At 41.4% G+C, this 27956-nt stretch overlaps 1 protein-coding gene across 10 annotated transcripts in view; it reads right to left on the reverse strand.

The window, feature by feature from the left end:
• MYO9A (myosin IXA) overlaps window positions 1-27956 on the reverse strand; it is a 191585-nt gene that overhangs the window by 67750 nt on the left and 95879 nt on the right. For all 10 annotated transcript variants that reach the window (XM_069797731.1, XM_069797732.1, XM_069797734.1 and 7 more), the window contains 2 exons: window positions 12619-12735; window positions 1856-1990 (listed from right to left, as the gene is read on the reverse strand). In XM_069797731.1, the coding sequence (XP_069653832.1) occupies window positions 1856-1990; window positions 12619-12735 (252 nt within the window). The remainder of the gene's footprint in view (window positions 1-1855; window positions 1991-12618; window positions 12736-27956) is intronic.

Raw genomic sequence — 27956 nt, forward strand, 5'->3', positions numbered from 1 at the left:
TTTATATTTATAGAAAGCAAACTACGTAGAGATGACCGTATTTTCCACCAGCAGAGCTTGCAGTGCTCCAGCCCTAGACGGATGATGTGCTCTGGCATTAAGAACTGGAACAAGCCCTTTGCAGTTGGATGCCTCCACAACTACTCCTCTCATCCATACAGCAAATACTGAATTTAATGACTTCATGTGCTTGACAGATTTATAAGAGAAAGCTAATTAGGTCACTGGTTATAAGCTGGTCCAAGGAGAATTACAGATTGCTGCAATCAGGAGGTCTGCATATACCCTGGGCTCGGGGAGGAGCACTGACCTGCTAAGAAATCCCAGCCCAAGCACGGGAATTCCCTTACGGATGACAGCATCTCAGCTTGCTCCTGCAAAGCCGGTGGAGGCTGCCGAAACCCAAGCGCCCCGAAATCCCACCTCACTGAGGTATCTCTCTCCAGCTTTCAGGAAGGGTCCTCCCTCCCTAAGTCTCTTCTAGAAAGTGTGTCAGTTACCTTTATAGAAAAAAATAGCTATATTGGCTTTGCAATAGTCTTTTAGTTTGCCTTTTTATGGTGGATAGTGGTAAAAGGGACCTGTTCCTAGAAATACAGACCCTCTTGAGTAGGGTGCATCAACATACAAAGATCAGTTAAAAAACTGAAATAAAATGGGTTTGAGCAGTTCTGCTCCACCTTCTTGACCAAAAAAAAAGAGAGAGTTAACAGAGAAGCATCAAAATCTAGAGCAAACATCCCCCAAATGATCCACTCAGGGCTATACTGCTTATTTTTGACCATCCTCATATTCAAGGAGATGCCTCTTTCTGACTTTTCAGATCTCATATAACACTGGAGAGGGCCAAAATGAAACTATCAGGGTTTATGGGAAGGGCTGGTTTAATTCTTTGATCTCAGCTGGACTCAGGCCGCAGAGCAGAGCTCATCAAATACTAGCTCTACCGAAACCAATGATAAGGAGGATTTCCCTTGACCTCACTCAAAGAAGAATTTCACCTGAAGGGAGGGCATGCAGACTGGCCTTAAAAAAACCCAAATGTTGAAGGTCTGTAATATATTTACTGTATTATACAGCCCAATTATATGTTGTGCATCCAAGAAACAACACGTACTTTAGCAGTTTTCTTGTCCTGCTTGTTGTTAGATAACAAATGATGTTTGGAGAAGCCTCCTCCCATTCTAATTAATAGACTATGCCATCTTGTCCTATATGTTACCTGCTAAATTATGGCCTATATTGTTGTTATCTCTCTTACAGTACATTAATTTGAGGCTGGAAAGCGACACCCAGACTTAACAAACCTAAAGCAAAGCTTAAAGTTCAATCTTTCCTAATCTGCTGTGGCTATTGGAGGTCATAAGGATCTCAAGTCTGACCTTGCAGAACACGTATGAGAGTGACATTTCTCCTCCCACCCCACAAATTAACACTGGAAAGCAAAAAACCACTAGAAGATTGGGGTGGCATTTTCAACACTGATGCTGAAAAAATAACTTTTATGTGATATTAAATTACACAGTAGCAAGTCCAGGCAAAGGCAAGAAAGAAATTGCTTATGGATGAGCCCTCTAAGCATATGTCAAGGAGACAAAAGGGCAACAGTTAAGGTCTTCATGATGTTTGAGAATACTTGTATCCCAAAATGTTTATTTAAAACCAGCAAATCTCTGGCTGGATTTTATGTTACAGGTGGCAGCAAGTCATATGGTAAATTAGAAGTTAAATTTGAATAATTCAGTGTACGCTCCTTAACATAAAGGAATTAAAGGGACAATTTAAGAACTTTATCAGTGCCACAAACTCATGTCAACACTCATTGGCATCAGAGAGTAAATACTTCCAGACCTACCTGTTCAAGTTTAAAGATGTGTTGGTTAAAGTAGTGCTGCAAGCGCTCGTTGGCGAAGTTAATGCAGAATTGCTCAAAACTATTATTTTCATAGTCTTCAAACCCAAAAATATCAAGTACTCCAATGGATAAAGTCTGCAAGAAAAGTAAGAATGAGGATTAGAATAAAATCACATAAAAGTAAATGGATTATTTGTATGCAGTACATAATCAAAAGCATACAAACAGAATTAAACATACTTAATAGCAGGATGTATTGTGTTTGTGTGGTGGGGTTTTGGTAGCAGAGGAGGGGCTGCAGGGGTGGCTCCTGTGAGAAGCTGCTAGAAGCTTCCCTGGCGCCAAGTCGGACCCGCCTCTGGCCAAGGCCGAGCCCACCAGCAACACTGGTAGCACCTCTGGGAGAACAGATTTAAGAGGGGGAAACCTGCAGCGGGGGAGGAGATTGGAATGTGAGAGAAACTCCTCTGCAGATACCGAGGTCAGTGAAAGAGGGGGAAGAGGTGCGCTGGAGGAGGGGATGCCCCTGCAGCCCGTGGTGAGATGGCAGGCTGTCCCCCTGCAGCCCACGGAGGAGCCCATGCCAGAACAGGTGGATGCCCCCAAAGATGGCCATGACGCCATGGGAAAGCCCACGCTGGAGCAGTCTGTGCCTGAAGGACTGCAGCCCGTGGGAAGGACCCATGTTGGAGAAATTTGTGGAGGGCTGTCTCCCATGGGAGGGACCCCACACCGGAGCAGGGACCCCAACCCCCATTCCCTGTCCCCCTGTGCCGCTGGGGGGAGGAGGTAGAGAAAATTGGGAGTGGACTTGAGCCCAAGAAGGAGGGAGGGATAGGGGGAAAGGGTTTTGATATTTGGTTTTACTTCTCATTATTGTACTCTGACTTGATTGGTAACAAATTAAATTGATTTGGGTTTTTTTTCCCCAAGCCAAGTCTCTTTTGCCTGTGACCGTAAGTGGTGAGTGATCCTGCCCCGCCCTTGTCTCAATGCGTGAGCCTTTTGTTCTGTTTTCTCCTCCCCATCCCACTGCAGTGACAAGGAGCAAGCAGCTTCCCAGTGCTTTGTTGCTGGCTGGGCTTAAACCACAACACAGGACTTTTAATTTTTACTGTAATTGTTGATATTATGCCATCTGGAAGACTTCACCTACACCAGAGAGACAACATGTAACTTTAACTATCTGGACAGATGGCCTTTTTCTAAAAAGAAAAAAAAAAAGTCCTTTTAAAGTTGTTTCTTGGTTTGGTTTTTTTTTTTTATTTATAGACAAATTAGCATCTTTGAAGAAATCTGAACCCAGATCCAAGTTATTCTGTTGGATCTAAGACAGTATTTATCTTTGAGGGAGAAACAGGGATAGGGTTGGGAAAAAAAGACTTAAGTCGTGAAGACTGTCCACAGAAACATGCCTACAAGGTGAATAGAGGGTGTCTAAGCAAACATGCTCCAGTTGGAAGCCTTCTGAAGAAACACCTGCATGGCAGGGGTTTGCACAGAAATAATCCATTGCAACAAAGGAAAATAAGTCTGGTCAGAAGTAAAATAGTGTCAAATATAAAATATCCACCTTGCATATCAGATGAATGTCTTCTACTGAGAAATGTAACCCAGATGGACTGATTTTTTGAAATATTGAGTTGTTCTCGCCTTACTGAAGGGGATGTAAAGTAATGCAAAAAATAGTAATGCTACTGAAAAACAGGGCTCAAGTCCATCCTGAGTCAAGTTCCCTCATAATTAAAAACTTAGACAACAGAGCTGTTGAGCAAATAAAACAAAAGCTCCTTTTCTAACCTAATGACCCAAGAGTGTGCTTCCCCAGCCTTCTGTACCTTTTGAAGACTCAGCTACTGCTTGCCTTGAATGAGGGTCTCTGGGCAGGGAAGGGAACCAAGCTTCTTTTCTGATGGATGCTGTCCCAGGGCCCCGTCCTCCAGCACAGCCATCCCAGCCCCTGCCACCAGGACACCAGAAATGCTCTACAAGACCAGCCCAACACTCCTCCCAGCCCAGCATCTCCAACCATGGCAGCAGGATGTCCCACCCTGGTGTGACGGATGCGCTCCTCATGTTTGAACTAACTGTACTTTGGTCCAGGACGATGCTCAGCAAGTAGGCCTAACCGAAGTTAATCCTATTGTGTGAGGCTATTAGTGAGAACTCGGCACCAAACCCAATAAAACCAGTCAGGCTGGAAACTGGGCTGATAAGTCACTGAAACCGCATTAACACAGCGGAAAATGTGACTATAAATCAACTACTTTACACTAGAAATATCTGCAGCCATCAGGGTCCGTTGAGCTCTCCCTCCATAGCAGCTGGCTGTGCGGCGATCTCCCCTTGAGCAGGGATGCCTCTCAAGGTTACCTCTCGAGGCTGAGAGATCCATTACCTGACACCAGACGTTGATGGGTTGGTAAGTGACATTTTTTGCACGCATGTAACATTTAAGATACGTATAGTAAGTTAAGCAATAACCTTTGTATCCCACACTAACTTTAAGTGTAGTAAATAGCAGAGTATTGACCGCCAATCCATCTGTAGTTATTAAATATTTTACGTACCTAAATTTACAGATTAGAACTCAATAAACTAACTACTAGCTCAGGTCTAAGCATGATCTCTGACTCTTCTCCTGTGATATACCTCCTGTGAGGTATGTCAGCATGGCTCTTCTGCAGTCCATCACCCTCTTCTACCAGCACCCACAGTTTTGTGGTGAGGGAGATGGAGAGGCACCTCTGTGCTCCCTTTAGTTCATGGACAAGAGATAGGTAAAAAAGGTACCCATCCAATTTTTTTTTGGAACCCATTGGCACTATGATCCCTCACAGCCTTTCAGGCCAACTTCTAGAAGTTCATGATAGAGAAGGGTTTTCTTTTACTAAACCCACACCCCATAACATAAATTGCAGGATTTGGTGAGTTCCAGTTCTAAATTGCCTTTTTTCCATCACTTTGATGATTTTGTAAACTTTAACCATACCCTACCCCAGCCTTTTCTCCAAATTGAAGAGCCAAAGCCTGTTTGGTCTTTCCTCTAACCTACAATGACCTCTTGAGACGCTTATCAAGACGTGGGTCCACCAAGGTTTTCTATGTCAGCAAAACGAGGCCAGCACTGCTATGAAGTCACAGCTTGCTTTGCAACCTTCTGGCCCCCTCATCTCCGCCCAAACCAAGTCCTCCCCCCCCATACCAGCCAGGCAAGGGCTGGCAGTGGACCCCTGGCCACATGTATGTTGGCGGGCAAGCAAGTGCAACCCACCGCTTCCTGGCTCAGACTATCCTTCCTTCCCTTAGTGGGAGCAGAAACGTGGACCTTTCTCCTTCATGTAGGTACCGGTTTTCATAAAACTTGAGTCCTCTGCCTGTTGGATGGATTTAGTAAACCCAGGGGAAGACAGACATGGGGATGTGACAACAGATAAACCTCATCGACCCAGGGAGCCAGGGTGAAAAGCTTAAGTAGGTATAATTTTTGCTGCAACTTCCAAACCTGTATATGACTGTTCTGTTTAATTAGTTACAAATAAAACTCAGACTGTGTCCACCTAGCAAACCTGTCGTCATCAGAAAAGGAGTGAAGAGCCTAAAGGACATGGGCTCAGAGAGCTCCACCAGCAGTATGTTAGCAAACCACACTCTGGGGTCTAACCAAAGCCATCTCACTTATACACAGGCTCTGTTCATACATTACAATTAATTAAATAAAAATATTAAGAGAAGCAAAAGCATTAGCACTGGTCAAATGAACCAAACCTCAAGCAGGGAGGAGAAACACCCCGTCCTCTCCACCTCAGAAGAACCTGACAGCTGCCACATACCCTGGTTTCAATTTTATTGGTCTTATCTACACTCTGGATTTCATAAGACTACCTTCCTAAGACTAGCCTAAATCCCCTGCCAGAAATATAAACGAGAATATCCACATGTCTCTCTAAGCTGCAGTTCATCTGTTTTCAACTGATCACATAATGTGGGAGGAAAATATTCCTTCTGTGCTCGACTCCTGACCAGGGAACCACCTACGGCTGGAACAGACACAGCTGCCGTGGGCAGAGCAGCCACCCGGCTTGTGAGTTGAAGCTTTGTATGATACAGACTTTGGCTATCAGAACAAGTGAAAACACAATAAAAAAAGCATATAAGCACAACGATAAGACTCTAACCCATTTTCCCAAGAGGTCTTTGGCTACTTTATCCTTCGTCCAGGCTCTTCTCCCTATTCCAGGGCCAGGCAGACGCTACCTCCTCACCCCCACCCATGCCATGACAAGGATGACTACTGAAGGTCCTCGGCCAGCTTCCCAGAAGTTCGTATCACTTGGCAAAACACCCATGAGAAACAGCTATTTGACCAGCAGACGGAAATTGGGAAGCCACCAGACCAAGGACTGAGCCTGGCAGAGGGATTCACTCTCATTCACTGCTTCCTGGCGGTCAAGCATCCTTCTGCTTGTCCAAATGAACGTGGCAACCCTTTTGTTCACAGATACATTCATTAAACAACAGCCTAACAAGCAGTAATCTTCAGCTTCATCTTTTTTTAAACAGATTTCAGTAAGAATTCTTCTTAAACAATTTGTATAATTAGCAGCCCATATTTTATCTATGTTATACATGCAAAAAGCGATGATGGAAACAGGACAAAGTGACTTTTTCTTATCCACGACACTGATGCTCCATTTGCATCGCCCTTGTGTAAGCCCCAACCACACCACCACTGTGCCAGCTTCTCCCTACAATCCACAAGAGCTCCCTAAAATTACCCTAGATAAGAGTCCCTATTGCACTGCATAAAAACAAGACTTAGAAGATAAAATGCTCACACTTCCAGAATCCTTATGGAATTACCGACACTAGCTTTCACATGTGCCGCACTGATGCTTTGTGGAAATAGTTAAGCCCCTGCCACGAGTGAACGCTTTAAACTGAATAAGGTTTTCAAGCTCTCACAAACATAATAATATGATATAGCTGAGCATAAAAAAACCTCCCCCTTTTTTTCAGTGCTGGTTCATTTACTGTGTTAAAACTGCTACAAAATATATTTTAATATGTGCGTGTAAACACATTTATAAAGCAAAATAGAAGAGTTATCTATAGAAAAAAATGGCTATTTCAGGTACAAAAGAATCCTATTAAAAATATTATATTTTGAAGTTATTTTTTAATAATTTTTTTCTGACACCCAAAATTAAGCTCAGACAGGTAAAATGCACAGAACTAAAAAAAATCATAATTAAAAAAAAAATCTGTATTTTACAAAATCCCTGCAGGTATCAAACCGCACATACAACATAAGGATGGCTAATTCTGCCATGGTTGTTACACAGGGAAAACCACCATTTTTCTCCCATCACTGACTATGTGGATAACTCCCATACACCTCCAGAATACAAATTTTAAGATGTGGGATTTTTTGCAGAGTTTCAAGTCAGAGAAATTAGGGCAAAGCACTGTGGTGAATCAGGTTGTTTGCCCTCTATTGCAGGAGGCAGCATTGCAGAGTGTCCAAAAGAAAGAGGCTAAAGCATGTAAGGTGGTAAAACTTTTAAAAATGAGAAATTGGGAATTTATGGCTATTTTTCCGCTTTCTGGCCAAAAAATCTCATGCTATCTACCCAAAAGAGTTATATCACTTTTTCCATTACAATGCAGCACAAATCTACCAGTACAGAGTCATTCCTTATAGCAAAGGGAAAAAAATTACTTCTATTGAGATATGCATAAATGTAATTATTTTGTTGAACTGCCTGACAAAAGCATATAATCTGGCTGTTTTTAAGATTAAGTTTGCAGTACAATATTTAAAGAAAATACTCAAAGGAATTTTACATTTACAAATCTTCTAATTCTTCAGTTTCAAATTCATACTTTGAATGAGCGCCATAAGGAAATCATACAAAGATGTAATATAATTTAGACCTATACTAGGCAAGTCTAGTTTATGTGTTAATGGTGTTCCTTTATCAAAACTAACATTTACAATTAACAAGTATGCAACACGGACAAGCCTGCAGCAGATGACTGTATTACTTTGTATATCAAATCTATAGCAAAATTCCTATAATTAAAAGTGTACATCTACAAGGATTTTTAAAATTTGGGCGAACCCTGGGTTAGTAAACACTTTCTGGTTGTGATGATAAAAAGTGACCTCATGCTTTTCTAAAAATGTCACAGCTATGACATTTAAACACCAAGCATGAGTTTTAAGGGCTTTTGGCAAACGATCGTCTCGAAGCTACGTGCTCTCCAATTCCCAAACCACCAATAAATAGCGATCGTTGGAGCTGATTTATGTCACCCCAAATGCACATTGGTGATGTCATTGCATCACGGAGGTATATTTTGGCAATCACAAATAGGTTTGCTTCAAATTCGGGGGGGGGGGGATTTTTTTTTATTATTATTATTAAATTTTTTATCTGTTTTAAAATTTTTTTAAATTACTTTTTTACAATATGCCAATGCCAATACTATAAAAAACCCCCACAAACCAACCCCAAAAAGCACCACCACTAAATCTAAAAGGACTACTCCAATCTACATCACCACAATATACACAATGACCTGTTATATAAAGTGAGAGGCAGTGATTTGCTACACCTTTGGAAGTTGGGACCTAAAAATAATGAACAGATGTGCATTAAACATGTTGCGTATTCAGCAATTCTTCCTCTGCTTCAGGTCTGATAGCCAAGAATTAACTAGATTAAGTTTAAATGAATTTTCTTCATGGCCATTAATTTAAATGAACTTTTTTCATGCCCATGAATTCGCATTCACCATCATCACCACATACGCAGCACCTCATCTGAAAACAGCAGCAGGGTTATTTAGGAAGAAATTAAGACACTTCACAAGAACCAAATGGGAAAAGCTTAAAAAAAAAACATTGGAAGAAATGCCTTTTGGCCCACCGCGACCTACACTACATCATCATTTTAAGCAACGAGACGGACTTCTAACAATTCTTAACCTAATTTATGGAAGGGGAATTAAATAAGAGACTCTATGAGGTTTAGTAATCTAGTTCTCAAGAGGAGGAAAAGTCTCTGACCTCATTAATAAAGGTCAAATTTCAGTTTGTAGGGGATCATCAGAACATAAAAGAAGCTAAAAGCGAAAGAGAGAAGACCGAGGAAAACGGAGTCAGAGTGAAACTGATACACAGCAGCACTGCTATGAGCATAAAACAAGCTGTATCAAATAACTTACTCACAACTTGGTTCAGAAATAATATGCTACAAATCCTGTCAGCAAGCAAGATAAGCCAAATCCCACTGTGTTTTCCCAAAATAATTCACTGTATGTTTAACTAAATTTGGATATCAAAGGTCTGATTTACATCTTTCAAATGCTTGCTTGAAAAACAGTGGAAGAACAACAGCCGGGTGCTTATTTTTTTTACCCAGCTTCATCTTTTGATCTTCTCCTTACTGCCGACAACAAATAAACACACATATTGGGATATGAAAACTGTGTCCATTCCCATTGTTACAGGTTCTCCTGGGGTTTGGACTTTGTTAGGATCTAGATCTTCTTCCCACCTATCGCCAAACCAGCTAGTCCACCAGCGATTAAATAGGCCTAACTAGCTATAAACAGCCTCCTTGCCAAATACCGTCTGTACCGATGAATATTATATCCACCACCGGTTTGGTTGAGCATCAGTTTTGGTGAGCGCGGTTGTCCCAGGTGGCTGGGGCAATGCTGCTTTGCCCCAGCAAAAGGACTTCATCGGATGCAGAGATGGCTGCACATGTTTCCACAGGACACAGAGCGGAGAGCAAACCCGAAGTTCATGTGTGTGCCATACATCCATCCATAAGTATATGTTGTCTTCTGCAACCTCCAGCCTTCATGTCAAAACCCTGAGCTACCACAACCAGGCAAATACTTTCATATTCATTTTTCTCATCAACTTCAAATGCAGTTCTCTTCCCATATATGCTCTGAATTCAGATGGTTTTGAGTCTTATTTTACCTCTGCATAACATGACTGTCATATAAAAAAGCCCTCTGCCAAAAACCCATCATCTGACAACCTTCTGAACCTTCATAACCTGTGGGATTATTTCAAAATGTATCTTAAAAGTCAGAGAAATATTGGTGGCAAGTGTGGACTGGGATTAAGTCAGGACATTTGCTCCAGGGGGAGTCGCATATTGCTCACCCACTGCAAACTCAGGAGTCAGCAACCTTTTGCAGTGAGGTGCAAGACTGTATTTTTCTTTCATAAATCAGAGACTCAGTGTGTTTAGGAGATTTTTTGAGGGAGCTGATAGATACCAGCAAGTTGATGTCATCCAAGTGCTGAGATCTTGCTTTGCAGCCAGGACCTATTCCCAGGGTCCACAGATGCCCCTGCTCCCAGCCCATCTTCCAGTTGGTGTTGCCCAACCTCAAGACCACATATGGGAGGTTAAGAAGAACCTATATCCTCATCTGGGGTTTCTCCAGGCATGAACTGAAAAGGATTTCAAGAGGATTGTGAAGTGGTAGGAAAAACCAAATTAATCGGCATCAGCTCTGTTCCTCCAGGGCAGAGAAGGGTGGTAATTGCTGGTTGGTGTCTCAGCAGCAGCCGCAGAGCCCAGGATGCCCTCGGCCACTTGCTGGCAGTAACGTTATTCCTTGAGGGCAAAGGAGCAGCTATTCCCAGCCCTGCCCGGTCCAGGCAGGCACTTCTCCTCCCTCTCTGCTAGAAGGAACCAAGTCGGGGGCTAAAAAAAGGGGTGAGGAGGTGATGCTGTAGAACAATTTGAGAGAAAATTGGCTAGTCAATGTTTAACGAAGCAGCTCTGTGCAATGCACGTAAACTCTCTTCCTTAACCTCTCTACCTATAAAACAGGCAGGATTCATGCATTTTCATGATTTCTGGGGGACTTGTGAAAATCAATCAATGTTCACAGAGGACTCTGAAAATAAACCTAATTACACTCCTCTCTCTAGAAGTATATATTTCTTGGTATTTTGTGCACTACCTTCCTGTTTCAGAAAACCTGGCCCGCATACAGCCCAGGACTGCCTTCCTGGATCTCGCCACTGGTACGAGCCTGCACGTTCCTGCATGTTCCTGCAGCTCCAGGTCCTGGGCATTTGCCAGCATAGGCGGATCTCCTCTTGCGCAAGGGCAACACGGTGCAGCGCTTGCTGCTTGACCTGGATCTTATTGCTACACTGTGCGATTTTGGGGAGGGGGAGGAAAGGCTCAGAAAACTGGGAATTGGGAATTTGTGAGATGATATAGGGAGACGGGCAAGGGGAAGATGGTTACGCTGCACAGGAGTCTTGGCTGGAGGAAGCAGAGGGTTAACATGCAGCAGCGATGCTGGAAAACAGCATGAATTTGGGTTGCTCTGGCTCTTACCTGCTGAGATTTGAGGTTGGGAACCAAAGTTTAATGGCCCATAAACACCTATGGTTGTGCCCTGCTATTACAGACATGCTGACTAAGCAAGCAATAGTGTCCTAGTCTGATTTTGTATTTAAATATTATGGAACAGATATTTAGAAAAAAAAAAAAAATCACTGGATCATTAAAAAAAAATTATTTAGTATTTGAGATGCATTTCCTTATCAAAACAAATCCAACTTCTTTGCTTCACCAAATACACAAGCAGTGGGTCTTTTTCCTGACAGCCCAGACAAAACTTTTGATGACTTGGAAAAAAAAATCAGGAGAGAACACAACATTTTTGGTGAAATATTAAACAGAGCGAGAGGAAGCATGTGCAGTCAGAAGACACGCTGGATGTGACCCACTTGAGCAACCTTTCTTGTCAGAAAAGCATATTACCAAGTTTTCTACGCATGTGTTTATTTCCAGTCTATAATTACACTCTGCAAGCATGTCTGTGGAGTTAAATAAAGGACTGGCTACACTGTAAGCCTCTGCAACTCTGGTCCTATGGCATAATTCAAAGGTAATGTTAGCACTTAGCAAAACAGCGGCTTCAGCTTAGATATACATCCCCCCCCCCGCAAAAAACACACGCTGCTGGCCCATGCCCAAAATTTCCAAGCCAAGGGTAGCTGTCGAGCTGCAAGCACATGCATGCATGGATGCATCTGTACAGCCGTGCTTTTTGGGGTCAGCGTTCCCCTGCCGCGATGAGTGTGGATGAATACACAAGAGGTTTTGGAGAGTATGGCCTGGATTGCAGCACCCAGACCTTGCTATCGCAGGAAACATCATGTCATCCCTTCTATCAGTTCTTCAGGAACACAGTTTGGCACTGCGCCGGCTTTGCTCTTCCCATTATAATCTTTTTTCCCCGTAATATCACTTTTCTGCTCGTTATAGATGTGCTATCTCAGTACCTACCGACACCACAGCTTGTTCACCTTTTCTAATTATTTTTATGGAGCAACTTCATCAAAACACCTCACGTTAGCAAGATTTCCTTTTTCCCCCCTCAATTATATATGGTCCTATAGTTTTACATACAAGGAGAAAATTTATTTGGCATTGCTCCTGGAGGAGGTGGGGGAACAGGCTTTTGTGGTTACAACAAAACCTCTTCCCCAGTCACTTTGAGGATATATTATTCGAGGTGCTTCACCCCTCCCGGCTCAGCAAATGCCACTTAAAATAACGATGTACTCAGTCTGAAATATTAACCAAGGAAAAATTAACCTTATGTTAAGCAATGTGCTGTTAGGAGCTTGGGTAATGTTTTATCCTGTAGTTACTTATTTTAAAAACACAAGAGCACAGCCAAAAGAGCTGGCAAGACACTACCTTGGTGCTTTCCTCCATGTCCTTTGAGTTGAGGAGTGCATGGTTAATTCTGAACACTATCCAGTCGAACAAGGCGCTGTACAACGATTTAGCCATGGAGTTTCGTACGGTCACAGCCTGAAAGAGAAAAGAGAAAAGGTGATTGGAAACAATTCCTGCTCTGCGCTAAAACGTGTTTTGCTTCTCAAGCTTCCACGTCCAACGTTCATATTTCTCCCTTGCCAAAGCTTTTGTCTACTATTTTAATTTATGCCGTGTATGCCATCGGTCCTGACGCCATCGGGAGTTGGTTGCAATCCCAGGGCCATGAGATGTGCCCCCTGACTTTGGCTTGGTTTCCTTTTGTGCATTCAAGCAGATGATGCACGAGATCACACCACAAATCCCATCACTGGCATTGAAAGGAAAAGAAATGAAAATACATATATTAAAAAACCTACAAAAAAAAATTAACTTCATCAAGATCCTTGAAGAGTTTATTCAGAGAGAAAGAAAGAGGAGGGTGGACGTTGCATAGCAATGATAGCAAGTGATGTGAAAGCACACGCTGGGGCAGGCAGCGTCTGGTACCAGCAGAAGGGTTACAAAAGCAGAGGCTAAAACCCCTATAGTAAATCTGTAAGCGTTACTGAAAACTTGATGTTTTCCAGGTACTGCCAACTGGAGCTACAAATCATAGCAGGCAGATTCACTGCTCCTCTAACAGCTCTCCTAGAAAGAGGAATAATACCTCTGAAGCAGGGCCATCCCCACCGCAGTGTTCTCGGCCACGATGCAAAGAGATTGTTTGACCAACAGTGATGAAACCCAAAATCAAAGGAGGGTACCTGGGCTGCACTTTCTCAAACATGCATGCTTTGGGACAGGCACGTACATACATAACCATAAAGCAGTAATTCATATTTAAGGGCTATCTTGGTTCTTGCTGCTTGTGATTCTTCCCTGGTTTAAATTATTACGTTGAGTTGGGTTGCAGTGCTTTAGTACATACTAATCACCTAAAATCTCATGATAACAGCCGTGACTGTTAAATGTCGGTTCATTTTAGCCACCGTAGAAGAATAAACAAGGAAACAGAAGGTTCACGCCTAAGTATTTTAGTAAAACCTTGAACTACAACAAATCGGTGGCCTGTCACACATTGCCTTGAAATCCTTCTCACCAACCCTCCCTTCAAGGTACATCAACTAAGTGGCCTTATTTCACTGATCCCAAGCAAAAGAATAAAGCTCACGTAGCATCATTTATCTTCTATTAACTTGTTCCCACCTCTTTTTCCTTGAATTTTTTGTGATAGCATCTTTTACTATAATCACATACTGTTCTGCCAACATTTTGCTCTTAACGTGCAATTAATCCCGTACGTAGCCTTGCCAACTCTCCCTCTTGAGTTGGAACAGGAGAAGGCAGTAACACGGTCCATAACTGAGGATGCTTACAAGCTCACAGTCTACATAAGCCTCCGTACGCTGCTAACCATTGCTCGGTGGCAATAAATTGCTGTCGGATAAGCCACATTACAAGGATAATTACAAAATATTGCAACAATTAACAAGGAATTACTCACTTGCCCCCAAAAAAGCATTGTTACAAACTGAAAACAAGCGTATGATGAAAATATATGAGCAACAGGACCGAAAGGATTTGTTGTAGCACAGACCAAAACAGAGCTTTTAAAGACAGACCGTGAGCTCTTGAATGTCTGAGTTACAACAAGTGTTGGAAAGCGGCTGGCATTTAGAAATACAAACAGCTCTAGTTTCTAGCAACTGTTTTTTCTTCCCTTTACTGAAGAAAAGGGTTTGGGGAGGAGGGAGTTGCTGGTTTTATTACAAGCAACGTGGGTTGTTTGGGGGTTTTTTTGCTGTTTTTATTTTTTACATTTCCCCAAATATCAGGGAATATTTCAGTGATTAATAGAAAATTTCAAGACTAATTCTCTAACACCATGCTCCATCTCAGCTTATTTGATTGGATAAAGCTGGAGAACAATCAGTGCCACTGTCACATGAGAAAAATCAAGTCTCCGGGGAAAGACGAAGGCCCAGACCCGGGGATGTTTCTTGCTGCCGTAATGCTTTGTCCTAGCATAAATCAGCCCAATTAACGCCTCCAACACAAAGGTGTGCAATCAAAAAAACCCCATTTCTATTTAAAGCCAACAAATAACAGCACCGTTTCTTCTATACAGTCATATATGGGTTTATATTGCAGTACTTTTCTTTCCCCCTTTTATTAGAGACTCTAGTGGATGTGCAGGACTTCACTGCTGAATTTTCCTCTTTTTTTCTAAAATAGATGAGGATATCATTAAGCCTGCACCACCCCAGCATTGCCCAGTTTCCTCCAGGGATGTGCAGGGTGGGCTATAAGCCATTGCCCTTCTTCCCAAGAGGAGCTTGGCTACATAGCAAGCTGGGAAGCCAACAGAGAGCTGCTTTCCTTGCTACGCTTGGGACCCAAAACCGTAATCAACAGCCCAGATCTCAAATTCTTCAATAGTTATTTTTAGAAGCGACAGCCATATCATAAGGGCTGGTAGGAAACTCCTGGCAAAGCAACATATAGAGAATATAGAGGGGGTGCAGCACACATACACATGGATCTCATTTGCAAATTTGCTGTCTCCTTATAAGCCAATTTCTTCTCTCTGTTGTACCGACAAATCCAGATAATTCCTCGACAGATGCACCGCTGTAGTGGACTTGAGGTGGTGTAAACAGCACTTCTCCCCACATGATGAAATGCAGTTGGGCCAAAACTGGGATGCTCACTTTGCCTCATGGTACATGCAGTCTCCTCCGGGCAGGATTTCCACAGTGCACACAGCAAAGAAATCCGGTTTCAGACACCCAAGTTTCCTCCAGTGCTGCTAAGTACTATGAGGTCCCACCAAAATGGGCTCTCCAAGCTCAACTCCCCGCGCTGTGATGGACCTGCTTCATGGGGAGTGACCTCCACCAGTGCTGGGAATGAAGTCCACGGTACCCAACGTCCGTGGTACCCAAACCAGCAGCAGTTTTCTAAAATGAGATATTTTTAATTGGCTTGAAGAGTTAAGACAGTACTTTGCCTTCATGCAACATCCATTTATAAAATACCAGCAAAAACATTGATCTATTTTATATGACTCAAGTTTTTGTTTGGTTTTTTTCTCCCATTTCAATGAAGTATTTATTCTTTAGAATAGATCCTGGATGATGTTACATTATAGATAAAGCCCCTCGCTATCCTAAATAGATATCAAACTACCTAGCCTGAGGACCCTCTGGGAATATTATTTCTTTTCAAATTAAGGAGCTGCTGCAATTTCAAGTGTATGATTTCATATTTCCCCCCAAATTGTTGGAATAGTCCACTTTGAAAAGAGTTTTTCCACTTTTATTTTTAATTTCAGCCATTCATCTTGTATTGCCATAAGCCACCATACAGATGGTTTAAAACACTACTAGACCCTAAAATCCTTAAAATAAAAAAATAAATAAAAGAAAACGTGTACAGCAGTTTGTCTCTTTCAATAAGTCTTGCTCTTATTTTCTCTGTTCAACAGGGTAAAGCTGTGGAGGAATGGCAGGGTAAAGGATGCTCAGCCTGTCCAACTGTCCCTGCTGTTCACATCACAACCTGGTGTGCAATATTCAGGATATTCTTGTTGTAATTACAGGCTTGTTATTCAAGAAAGGACCGCACTACGCGCTTACATCCGCTCCCATGCAGCAGAGCATTTAAAATAAGTGCTTAAACATTTGTTCCTGTATTTATTGGGGTATTTATTTATTCCTGTATTTATTATCCTACATGTATTAAATGTGAATATTCTCTGAAATATATAGCATATATTACATATGGCTTGCCTTCAGGTAGTCACCTACAGCTTCTTGTCTCTTCTGCAAGTCTCATTATGTGACATTTAGGCAGATCTGGAATACTGTGGCACTCATCAAACCATTTTTATTTCGCTCACAAAGCAAAATAAAAATAGCTCCCACGACGCCAAAACAAATCTCTTGGGGATCAAAGCGAGCGCAACATCTTGCACACACACAAAAATATTGCTGATTCGAAAGCAAGATAGATCAAACACACTTTAACTCGGTGATTCAGGAAATAAGCTGAAGACAAGGTTTTAATCAATAGGTTTCCTGCTCACCAGGCTAGCAAGTATATATATTTTATTTATTATATGCTAGAAATGCCACTTGTTGAGGTTGGCCTACTTTTACTAAGATCTTGATATAAGATATTTGGGTTTCTTCATAAGATTGCATTGCCAAATTAGTTGACCCAAAAGTTTTCATGATAGGCATTGGATTCAGGCCACCTTAAAAATAGATATACTTTTGGAAACATCTTCTGCCAAAAGGAACAAGGGGAAGACAGACTTAAGAATTAAAATCTCTCTTTGAAGTGTTTTGGAGCAAGGACTTACAGTTTCAGCAGCGACAGCCTGTGTTTTAGAGGCGGCAAAAGATATAATCTGAGAAAACCAAATTTGCTCAAATTAAAAGGCTCTGTAAAACACATTTGTAAGCATTCAGTAGATTCTTAATTCTTAAGATTACAAACTCTCTAAACACATACAAGCACATCTTCCGTCTGCTGCCGTCCCTACAACATCACCACCGCTCCCCACCCCTGGGTCAGGATTTCTTACTCCTCCTGTTCTGCACTCAGCTGAGATTTGAAACTCTGAGTAAAGGTCTTTTTCTGCTGGCATTATTCAAAACAGTTGCTGGTACACAGATAATCCAGGGAAAGCAAAAGGGTTAGAACCCCCCACCAAACTTATAAATGGAAAAAGCTGGGAATCAAGTTTAAAAAAAAAAAAAAAAAAAAAAGGAAGGAGGCATTAACACTAAATAGTATATCTGCTTTAAACAAAAACATACAAAATTTAAATTTTCTTCCCTTCCTCTAAAATAGTTCTGCTGGTTGCAATCAAATTCTAAAAATCAGTATTTTTTAATTATTATTATCTATGAAACTTGAATTTTACAGGCTGCTTTGCTATAACAATGCCGCCTTTGCATTAGAAAGCCCCATACTATCTTTTCCCACAGAACCAATGACTCACGAAGAGCAAAAACCAGAAAAAAGCTGTATGTGATGATGTAGAAGGGTGGTATTTTAATATAAATTTTTTTTGCACTGCTTCTGTTGCTGCTGTTAAAGCCTGTGCAAGGGGCTGGACAGCCAGAGCCGATATAGCTCTTAGGAAAGAAAAAAAATCATATTTTTAACAAATGCCAGAATGATGGTTTCTTTCACCTTGCTACATATTCAGAAACCGCAACAGCTTATACATAGATAACCAAGATTAAAGCATCCTTTTCACTTCCAAAACCCTGGTTAAACCAGCAACTTTTTAGTCACCCTGCCACAATTTGTTTGTTTTTTTTTTTTTAATTTTAAAAATAAATCTAAGGGAGCAATTTCATGCTACAAGCTGCCACTTGAACTTTATGGCTTTAAATACTGAAAAAAAATGGACTGCCACAAATGTAGTGCTTCACAAGCAGATGGGCCCTTTTGCTGTACAGCTTAGGCACTGGATGCACCAGCTCTGAAAAACTCATTAGAAAAAAAAATCTTCTTACTTCTTTCTTCTTACTTCTTACTTCTTCTTACTTTCTTCTTACTTCTTTCTTCTTCTTTTCAAACCTCAGGTCTTTCCCCTGCATGTCTCCCTGGACCTTCCTGGAGATGCAGGGCTGCCAGAAATAGTAAAACTCAGGCCTGTATTTGTGCAAAGTCCACGTTGGCATTGCAACATCACAAATCTTCCAGACTCTGGACTTGGTCCTGGAGCCAAAACCAGGATAAATCTCCACCTTCCTGCCCCCAATATGTTAAGGCACTGGCTGTTGTAGGGGCAACATCAGCATTTAAGACATAGTTATCTACCAGCATGTAATCTAATAGGGAACCTTCAATGCCAAAAAACCATCTTGAATTGAGCAGAGGCTGCCATTGAGGTGGTCTGTCACAACCAAGCTGAGCTCAGTCCACTTTTTATTTATAAGGCTGGATGGGTTTGGTGCTCAGTGAAGGCTCAAGTTAAGGTACCCTTACCAAACACAGCTCATGATTTCATCTACTTGACACAGCCCAGTAGAGAAGAGGCACCAAGCTCCGCCCTGCTTTTGGACTCTCATCTCCTCATAAAGCCAACAGATGACTTTGCAAGGCGCACAGTGAAGAGATGCCCATGTACTACGAGACAGGTCTTCATTCTGCTGACTCTACCGTCTTACCCTCCAGTGCCGCCGCAGACCCTGAAGGCTGCTGTGGTGACCTGCCCTCCTGGCAGACACTCAGCCTTTTACAGACATTTTCGCATGACCTGCTGTGATAAGAAGCTCCCCAGTGTGCAGCCCGCAATCCTTATTGGATTCGGTGCTTACTTTGTTGACTAACCTAATATATGAGCATGAGCAAGAGCAAGCAATAGTTCAATTCCAACAACAAAAACTCAAAAATTTATAAGTTTTTCAGACTAAGGGAAATAAATAAAGCCTGGAGAAGAGAGGATGGGTGGAAACAAATGCTGAAGGGCTTTGAAAGGCAAAGAGCACCAGTTTATTGTGCATAATTGCAGCAACATCCCAGTGATTGTACATCCCAGGTAGCAGAAGGCAAACAGATTCTGCTGAAGAAAAAGCCATCAAGATGCTGGTGGAAGCTACGTGTTTTTAATCAAAGACTTCCACAGCCAAGATGAGAATTTTCTGCAGTGTAGATCCCACTAACTCCAGGGAGATCCAGAGTAATACTGAAATGCAAAAGCCAGATCTTCTCCGCAATTACTTCCTCCAAACCAACCCAACCCTAGACTGGATGTGGAACAGCAATGGGCCTCTGACATTCAACTTTAAACATTTTTGACCCAAACAAAAACATAGCATGAAGGACTCTTGTAACCAGCATAAACACTTCCACTAACATTTTGTTCAAAAAAAGCCTGCATAAAATAAATAACCGTTTCTGTGCAGTGTGTCACTTGACACAGAGACTCAGAAAATTAGAAGGCGGCGGAAGCAAAGCAAAGCTCATCCCTTTTGTTATCACTTAGGAAGAGCACTATATTGATGCACTGATCAATTCCAGGTAAGAAATGATTCCCAAGTGGTATTTAAGAGACAGCTACAGATCTCTAAAGACTTTAAACATCTTAGCTTGTTGAGAGGTCTGCCCATCTTCCTTCACTGCTAATGCAAAGGACAAGACAGAATGATCCTGGACAAACAGAACAGAAAGGCTGGGTGATGGATTTTTTTGTATACCGGCAGCCCTTATGACCAGTTCATCAAAAAAGCAATTAGTATTACATTTTAACAGCCACTGAGCTTGCTCAGGAGGATGCTGAGCACCACTCCATCACTACTACCTCCCAAGCATAGGAGGCACTGCATGGTCCTCTCTAGAAAAGTGTGGCAGAAAAACCCAAAGACTATTTTGCACAGAAAAAAATGCCCTTTCACACATGCATATTGGAGAGCAGCAATCTATTTTGGGTCACTATTGTAAAAAATGCAGCTTATGAAGGCTGCATGCGCCCAGAGCTGGGTTTTTGGACCCCACTTCCCAAGTACAGACTCAGTTAATGAGAAATGGACTTTAAAAGTAGAACTGGAGAGTAAGTGTAAGCACCAAACCAAATTAAAGCCCTAACGAGGATTAAAACCCCATAGTTTATTAACTGTGACAGCACATGCAACCCTTACCCTATTTCTTCAGCATTATGCAAATCTATGAAACATCCATAAAGACATGCTGAACACTTCAGTTGGTCAACATGATATTATTACACCTTCAACAATTTTTGGTCAACATAATGATGCTAAATCCTAATTTTCCACCAGAGGACAACGTAGACCGTGGGAGCGAGGTCAGTGTACCCACTCCAGATTTTCTAAAAGCTATGAGTACTTGAAAATGGGATGTTTAAATGCTATTTCTCAGGCACAACTCTGGAAAATTCACTGGATCTAGAAGAGAAGGCTCGTTAGAAGACAACGACAACTTGTTGCCTTGCTGTTGGTGTAGAAGACGAATTATTGCCTTGTTGGTCACGGTCCTTTCTTTCTCCATTTTTTCAGCTTTTCCCCTAGAGACTGTGTGTCTGTTTTTCTCATGGTGGACATTATCAACATCATTTGCTCCCACTGGATAAAGCCATTGCCAGTGCCTGTGTTCCCTACGAAGGCAAACCTCCCACGCATCCCCCCAAAAAATCTTTACAAGCAACTCTCCTTGTAAACTTCCCAATAAGAACTTGCAATAGTCTCCAAAAATTTATTTGTTAAAATAGGAATGAGCTCGATACAGTCATAGAAACTACCTATGGATTTTTTCCTCTCCTAGTGACCCAACGGCTCTTCCATAACACGTACATGAACACACACATATGCGGGTGTTTCCTGCCCTCTAGGAAGAAAACAAACAATGCATGCTCTCCTTTCAGACTCATATCAACAAATACTTACAAAAAACAATTAAAGTAATTCCAGGATGGCAAGAAACATTTCTTTCCGAGTGTGAAGTTTGCAAGCCTTGATGTAAAACACAAAGACAGGAGTTAAGTTATTTAAGTAAAGCCAGGCACCGCACAATACTTCACGTTTTCTGCTTGTGTATAATAGAAACGGAGATTCCTCTTCTCTTCAGGAAATAAGATATGAACACAGGAAGAAAGGAAATATCCCCTTCTCCCTTAGGGCCTTTGATAGACTTCCTATAATTTCTATACAAGGATGAAAGGTGCTTCCAATGAAATATTCGGGGCGGGGGGGGGGAAAGCAGCACTAGGATTCTTCCCCTTCAGGAAATCTCTCCACAAATCAAATCTTTATGTATATTTTTAGTGGCTCTATCGGGGCTTTGTTTATTTCTTTCTCTTTTAATATGTGGAATAAATTTTCAGTGCGTTACCCAATGAATCAATTGGCATTTCTGCTCAGAGGGATTTGGCGCTAAATCTCAGGAACCTGTTGATATCCTACCAAAAAAAAATTTAGTGAGCTATTATCATACACAGAATTTGATTTTTGTTATCATTTGATATCTGTTTTAAAATCTTTATTAGCCATTCCCATTTTTCCCCCATTTATTCTCTAAGGTGAAATTCGGCTTCATAATTACATTTGCACTAACTGTAACACAAATGTCTTATTCCAGGATGACTCAGAGGAAAAAACACATTTTAATATCTACTGAATTTTGCCCATGGTATTTACCTAGCATTTTCTGATGATGCCTCCCTCCTTCAACCACTACCGCAGGTTCGAGCAATATAGGGGAAAAATAGGGGAAAAAAAAACAGGAAAAAAAATTTATTTGTTTTCTTATTTGACTCAAAGCATCTATTCAACAAAATTACACTGCATGCATGAGTAAAGGATGAAATAAATCAGTTTCTATTCTAAGAAAAGCCACATTTATCTCTTTTTGGTTTTTTTAAAATATATATTAGCAATGCTTAGCCAGAGTGAAGAGCTATACTACTACTAGGGATAGGATTTATCTGAGATTAGAACAAGCAAAACCAAGAGCAATTCAAGCTCTCCTAATACACTTGATTTGTATCTCATAAAGGGGTCTAATGAACAGGAACAGAAGCCAGTCCTCCATTCTCACTAAGTCTTGGACATGCAGTCAACTGAAAACAGCACACATAGGCATCTTGGTGATGATGATCTCTGCAGCAATCATGAATTACATGATGAAATAAAACAGCCTTAAAATACACTTTTATTTGAATAGGGCTTAGGGGTGCCAGCTATTAATAAGAACGCTAGTGCCAGAGAAGTAGCTACTGCATGTACTAAAATACTATTAAAATCCAATTTTTATCTCTGACACTGTTACTGCTGTGAGGGCTGGGAAAAAAAAAAAAAAACTACGTAAGGTGGTTTCAGCTTGGGTTTGTAGTTGCATGGACAGAACAACTGCCAAGGGATGGCTTGTTGGGTCTGTCACTCCTGTTCCGAGATGGAATAACATCTAAGGAAGAGAGAGAAACGTAGCTGTGAAGCAGAGCTAAATTAGGGAAGGAGTAGAAAACCAGGAGGATGGTGATGAAGTATAGTAGCACCGCATACAAAACCTGCCAGCACATCGCATCCTCTTTACAGCTCACCACAAAGTTGGGAGAACATTTCTGGATTTGAAAAAAATAGATGAAAAACTATAGGTTGCTAGAATTAGGCAAGGTCTAAATCTTTTTGTCCAAACGCAGGTTTTAGTGTCTCACTCTTATCTCACATCAGGTTCAGCCTATTCAGTGGGTCCCAAGTCACACGTGTGTGCACACGGAGAATTATGGTTTCCTGCTGTTCTGCTTGCTTTCTATTTATGACCGAATACATCGTGCGTCTGGTTTACATTCACAGCCATGTCCTGCGGCGGGAGATAGATTAAGCAGCTTTTGTGGTTCCCCTTTGGGTCATGGGACATAGGCTGAGACACGCAGGCTTAGCTTTTTTTTTTTTTAAACAGAGGCTTAACACCCAGAGGAAAGTATTCTTGCAGGATATCAGACTCTAGCTTAATCCCTATCTTGGCATCAAGGAGTATTATATCATACTCGGGCTGGATAAGTATGATGTAATTTTCCATACTCACATTTTATCTTAGCATCATATTAAAATCCTGTCATTCTCGTGTTTGCTTTTCCTAAGAGAACTCAAATCATTAATACATCATGCTGACTCCAGCCTGCAAAAGGGTTTTTTTAATGATTTTTATGTTTGATTAAGGAGAAGGAAAAATATCTGTAAAAGCATCACTGGAAGAAGAGGAGTGAAAGATGCAAGATGAGTCTAATTACAAAAAAAAAAAAAAAGGAAAAGGTCATTTAAAAATGCTATAAACTGCCCTGCAAAGGCTCATTTTTATGTTTCACTTCTATAAATGTACCTGCAAACTACATACTTAAAAAAAACTAACAAAACCCAACCAATTCCCTAAGCCTTGCACTACCACAGCTGCTGGTTCCTGCCTTCCCAGCTGGCTGCCACATCCTGGCAGAAACCTTCCACTATCACCCCGGAGCCGGGAGTGTCCTGCCAATGGATTTTATCCAAGAGATGCAAGTGTCAATGATGTTTTCCAGAACTTATGGGTGGATTTTACAATGAGGAAAAAATAGAATGGAATGTCATTACAATACAATACCAAAATCATTCTGCAATACAAACTGAAACAAGAAGGCATTGCAGAATTTTTTCACTGTATCAGTTATAAAGTTCTCAGATTTAGAGAGATTTTTTTGGTACTAGTTTTCAACTTTACATATCAAACCCCTTTTTTTTTTAATTCTTCTTGTGCTCTCCCTTCTCTAGGACCAGTCACCCAGTACCTTCCATGGCCACCTTCCTTGGACCAATTTCCCAGTACCTTCACAATCACCCTCCTTGGACAAAGGTCCATCTCCAACCTGCCAGTCTGTATTACTCACAGGTAGTTTTAGCGGGTCTCCCAAACCATGCCAACACCCTTCCCAAAAAATCCCAACAACAACAAGAGAAGTCACATCAATGGGTTTGTCCACTGAGACAATCTTCCTGTGTCAATATGTCATCAGGTTGAAAAGAAAGTCCTTCAGAGCTACTAGCTTACCTGCTACTCTGGGAAATAAGAAAACATTAATCATTAATTATTAAAAAAAAAATCATTAATAACATTTTTAATATTGCACTTTTTTCATCAGGGGTTAACATGTTCATCCTTACACTGCTCCCTATCTCGCATGCATTCCCAATGAAACGGCTCATGCCATTCCTGTGCTAACACGACTTCCGAGGAATAACACGGGAAGCGTCAGCATGCTCCTGCAACCTGCCCCCTCCTTACTCATTCTCCTGTCGTTAGACAGCTGTAAATGAGGAAAACGAAGTGGAAAATCTGAAAAAAGAACATCTTCCGTGGGTGTCGAGGACCCACCTATTGTTCTCAGCTGGTGGCAGCAGGCAGGACTTGGAAGAGGACAGATAGGACACCCATCATCCCCATCACAGACTAAAGCCTGCCTGCTATTTATTTTTTGAGCTGTTTTGCAAGTCCCCGTCTATAATATTGTCATATTGTAGCTGACTATCTGCAATACAGTGTGGTCATGTTTTTCAGAAAAAAGCACCCAGGTTACAGTCAAAACCACACTAAACCAACAAAAACCTTGCTAGCGATTTTCTCAAAGTCTCAACCGTGGAGTCATGCGGTTACAAGCATCATCTTCCTCAAAAGACATCAGTCAAAGCCTTCAGCCTTCTGATTTGGATAGCATGGTTAGAAAATGTCATCTGTAACAAATCAAAAGAGAAAAGAAAGAAAAAAACCCACCCTCTCTTCATGAAATAAAACTCTTCCAGAAAATGAGTCTGGGGTTCTCACTTCTCCCCATGGAAGAAAGGATGAGGGAAGACACTCAGAGCACCCCTACTGAAAGGTGCTCACCAGAGCAATCATGAGCCCACCATAAAGAGCTGCAGAAGAACAGAATCACCAGGCAGTTGAATTTGTAGGATCTGCTGATGGCAAAGGTTTCAAACACTTTTTTCAGACAAAGAAGTGTTTTCCTCCACCTGTGTTCATCCAGAGTCTGTTCTACCAACAGCAGGAACTGAGATCCCATTCAGTCTGTGTTTTCACAGTGAAACTGGTACATAAACAAATTAATAAGTTACTTAGTAGCACAAGAAATAGATGTGTGACCTGACCTGAGAAGGAACCCGTAGGCTGCATTTAGGGAAATTTGCTCAAGACTTTACAGGGACAATGTACCAGCATTCCTACTGTGAAGTCCAATGCATCGCCAAAATTAGTACTTGAGCTCTTATAATCCAAACCCTGCCTTTCTGTTGGCCCTTCCCAAGCAGAAGACACTATCGCAGAAAAACTTGTTCTGCCAGTGTATAATCATCTACACTACAGGTTTGTTTTTTTTTTTTTTGGCAAGCTTCCTCAAAGAGAAATTGTTTCTTGTCACACCTCAGGTGCTACAGCTGTAGAGGCAAAGCCCCATCCAGCCACAGAGCTTCTACACCTCCTCCTCCATCAAGCATTGATAAACAGCCTTAGGCTGAGAAGAAATCAATCTAAATTTATTCAGATTGGGATTATATAGAAAAATCCCATATTCCAAGCAACTGTTAAGTAACAAAAGGGACTCTGTGAAATTAAAGCTTCTTTTCAGTAATCAGATGTAATCAAAACAAGTCTTTAAAGAGACAAGAATGGATTTGATGACAGAAAGAGCAGCTGGAGTGGGGAGGTTGGTTACGGGCAGAGCAGTCGATGGAAAATCAGTATTTCCCTTCTTAAAGTCCTTATTTTGGACTTTGCTCAGAAATCTTGAAATCTGAATGTCTTCCTTTTTTTCCCACACATTAGTGCCAAGTAAATAGTATGAACACAGCTAACACACAAGAATTTCCGTGGTGGCACAGAGCAGAAGAGTGACCGTAACATCTTCTGCACATAAGCGCTGGGTTCCCTGGGTGTTCGGATGTACATTGTCCATGATGAAGTTGTGCAGGTCTGGGAGATCCTCATAGAGACGAGCTCTGTTCAGCCAGATCTCAGCATCATCTCCCATGCACCACTTTGTGGGAACGTTAGGGCATATAATCATATTATAATGTGAAAAAATCATGAAAACAGGTTAAAAAAAGACCCAATGTCGATGGACTCAGTCTTCCTAATAAAGGAAGGATGGTGCATCCCATGAAGAAATACATGCAGCACGTTAGACCAATAAAACCACTAGTCTCATCTAATCCATATTCTGTCACCAAGCACAGCTGTTCCTTGCATTTTGAAGGGAAAAATGAGAAACCTAATCCCACAAAAAAGGGGTTAAGTTCTACACTGACAGGTTGCCCTCACGTCCTAAAGCAGAGGCACTTGCTTTGCTCTTAAAAGCTTTGTGGGGTTTCAGTTTTATTCTATTAATATTTTTCTGTTAATTCTGCATACACTCATCAACATATCAGGTCTTCAAAGGAATCCTGCTAAGCTCCTGATGCTCATAACCTGTGGTGACAATGAGTCTCCTAAGCTAATGGGGTTTGATATAAGTAGGTGCTTCCAGCAGTTTTGCTTTCTATTCCAGTAAGTGTCCCTGTCCTCATTCTTCAGGACTGAGAATTTTCATTCCACTTTCTTCACACTATTAATTATTTTGTCTCCTTCCCACATTTTCTCCTCTAATATTTTCAGTCTGTTAAATGCTTATGACTAGTTGCAACTATGATCTTTTCCTTTGGTTGTTTTTTTGCTTTTTTTTTTTAACATCTTAGGTAATGTTATGCCATTTGGCTCTGGAACTCCATTCCTTTTCTCTTTATAATGGTCTGAAAAAGGCATTAGACAGTACCACTGCTAGTACATAAGCTAATGAAACATCGCTCAGCACTTTGCCATAATGAAATACTTTTTTCCCCTTATTAAGGTCTGCTCCACAAGGGTTCTCTATCTTGTGTCTCTGCCAATTAACCGTTACCATGCTGAAAATCAAATGTTCTCCCAAAGCTTAAGCCACTAACACAGTGCAGTTTATCGTCCAAAATAACCATCTTGTGATGGATATTCATGAACATGCCAAGTGTCTTGTATTCACCAGCAAGAAATTCATCCCAGGCAAAGAAGGTCAGGGTGAAGTGACACTTTATGACATGAAAAAAATATTTAATGGCTTCATGCCACCAGAAGGGAGAGATATGCCTCCTCCACTGCCCCTGAGCAAAGGTTCCCTCCTCTCCCCCTTTCTCCACCCAGCACAATGCTGGTGTTTACTAGACTTCTACTGAACTTAGCAAAAGGGCACAAACCCAACTCTCCTTCCACTCCAAGGACCTTCTCTATGTTAGCTAATTGAGTCAGCACAGACTCAAGGATGACGAACATCTGAGACAATGAAAGAATGGAGCAAGGCTGCGCAGCCCTTGGCAAAGGCAGTCACACTAAAATCACGGTTCGATGCTTACTACCCTCTGCTTTTTTCTGCGCGTAGCAGATTTTCAGGAGACTGAATATTTTGGTTAGCAAATCTGACCTGAATTGCATAAGTGCTTTTCTAACTAATCATTAGCTGACTTCACATGGACCTATAGCTGCACGTATTTATGCAGAATAAAAGCATTTCACAGATTCAATTGCAATTTGGGTGCTCTGCACACTGTCACAGAACAGTTCGATGGTCTCCTTCCATGGCCACATGAACTACCTGCATGTAACACTCATTTGTTAAATAGCATATAGCCATTTAAGCAAAGATATGATGGCACATTATATCCTATAAAAGCTTGCAAATAGAAATTTTCAAAATATCTTGGCATTAC

Source organism: Haliaeetus albicilla, chromosome 12, assembly GCF_947461875.1.
Source record: "Haliaeetus albicilla chromosome 12, bHalAlb1.1, whole genome shotgun sequence".
In the NCBI taxonomy this organism is placed as follows: domain Eukaryota; kingdom Metazoa; phylum Chordata; class Aves; order Accipitriformes; family Accipitridae; genus Haliaeetus; species Haliaeetus albicilla.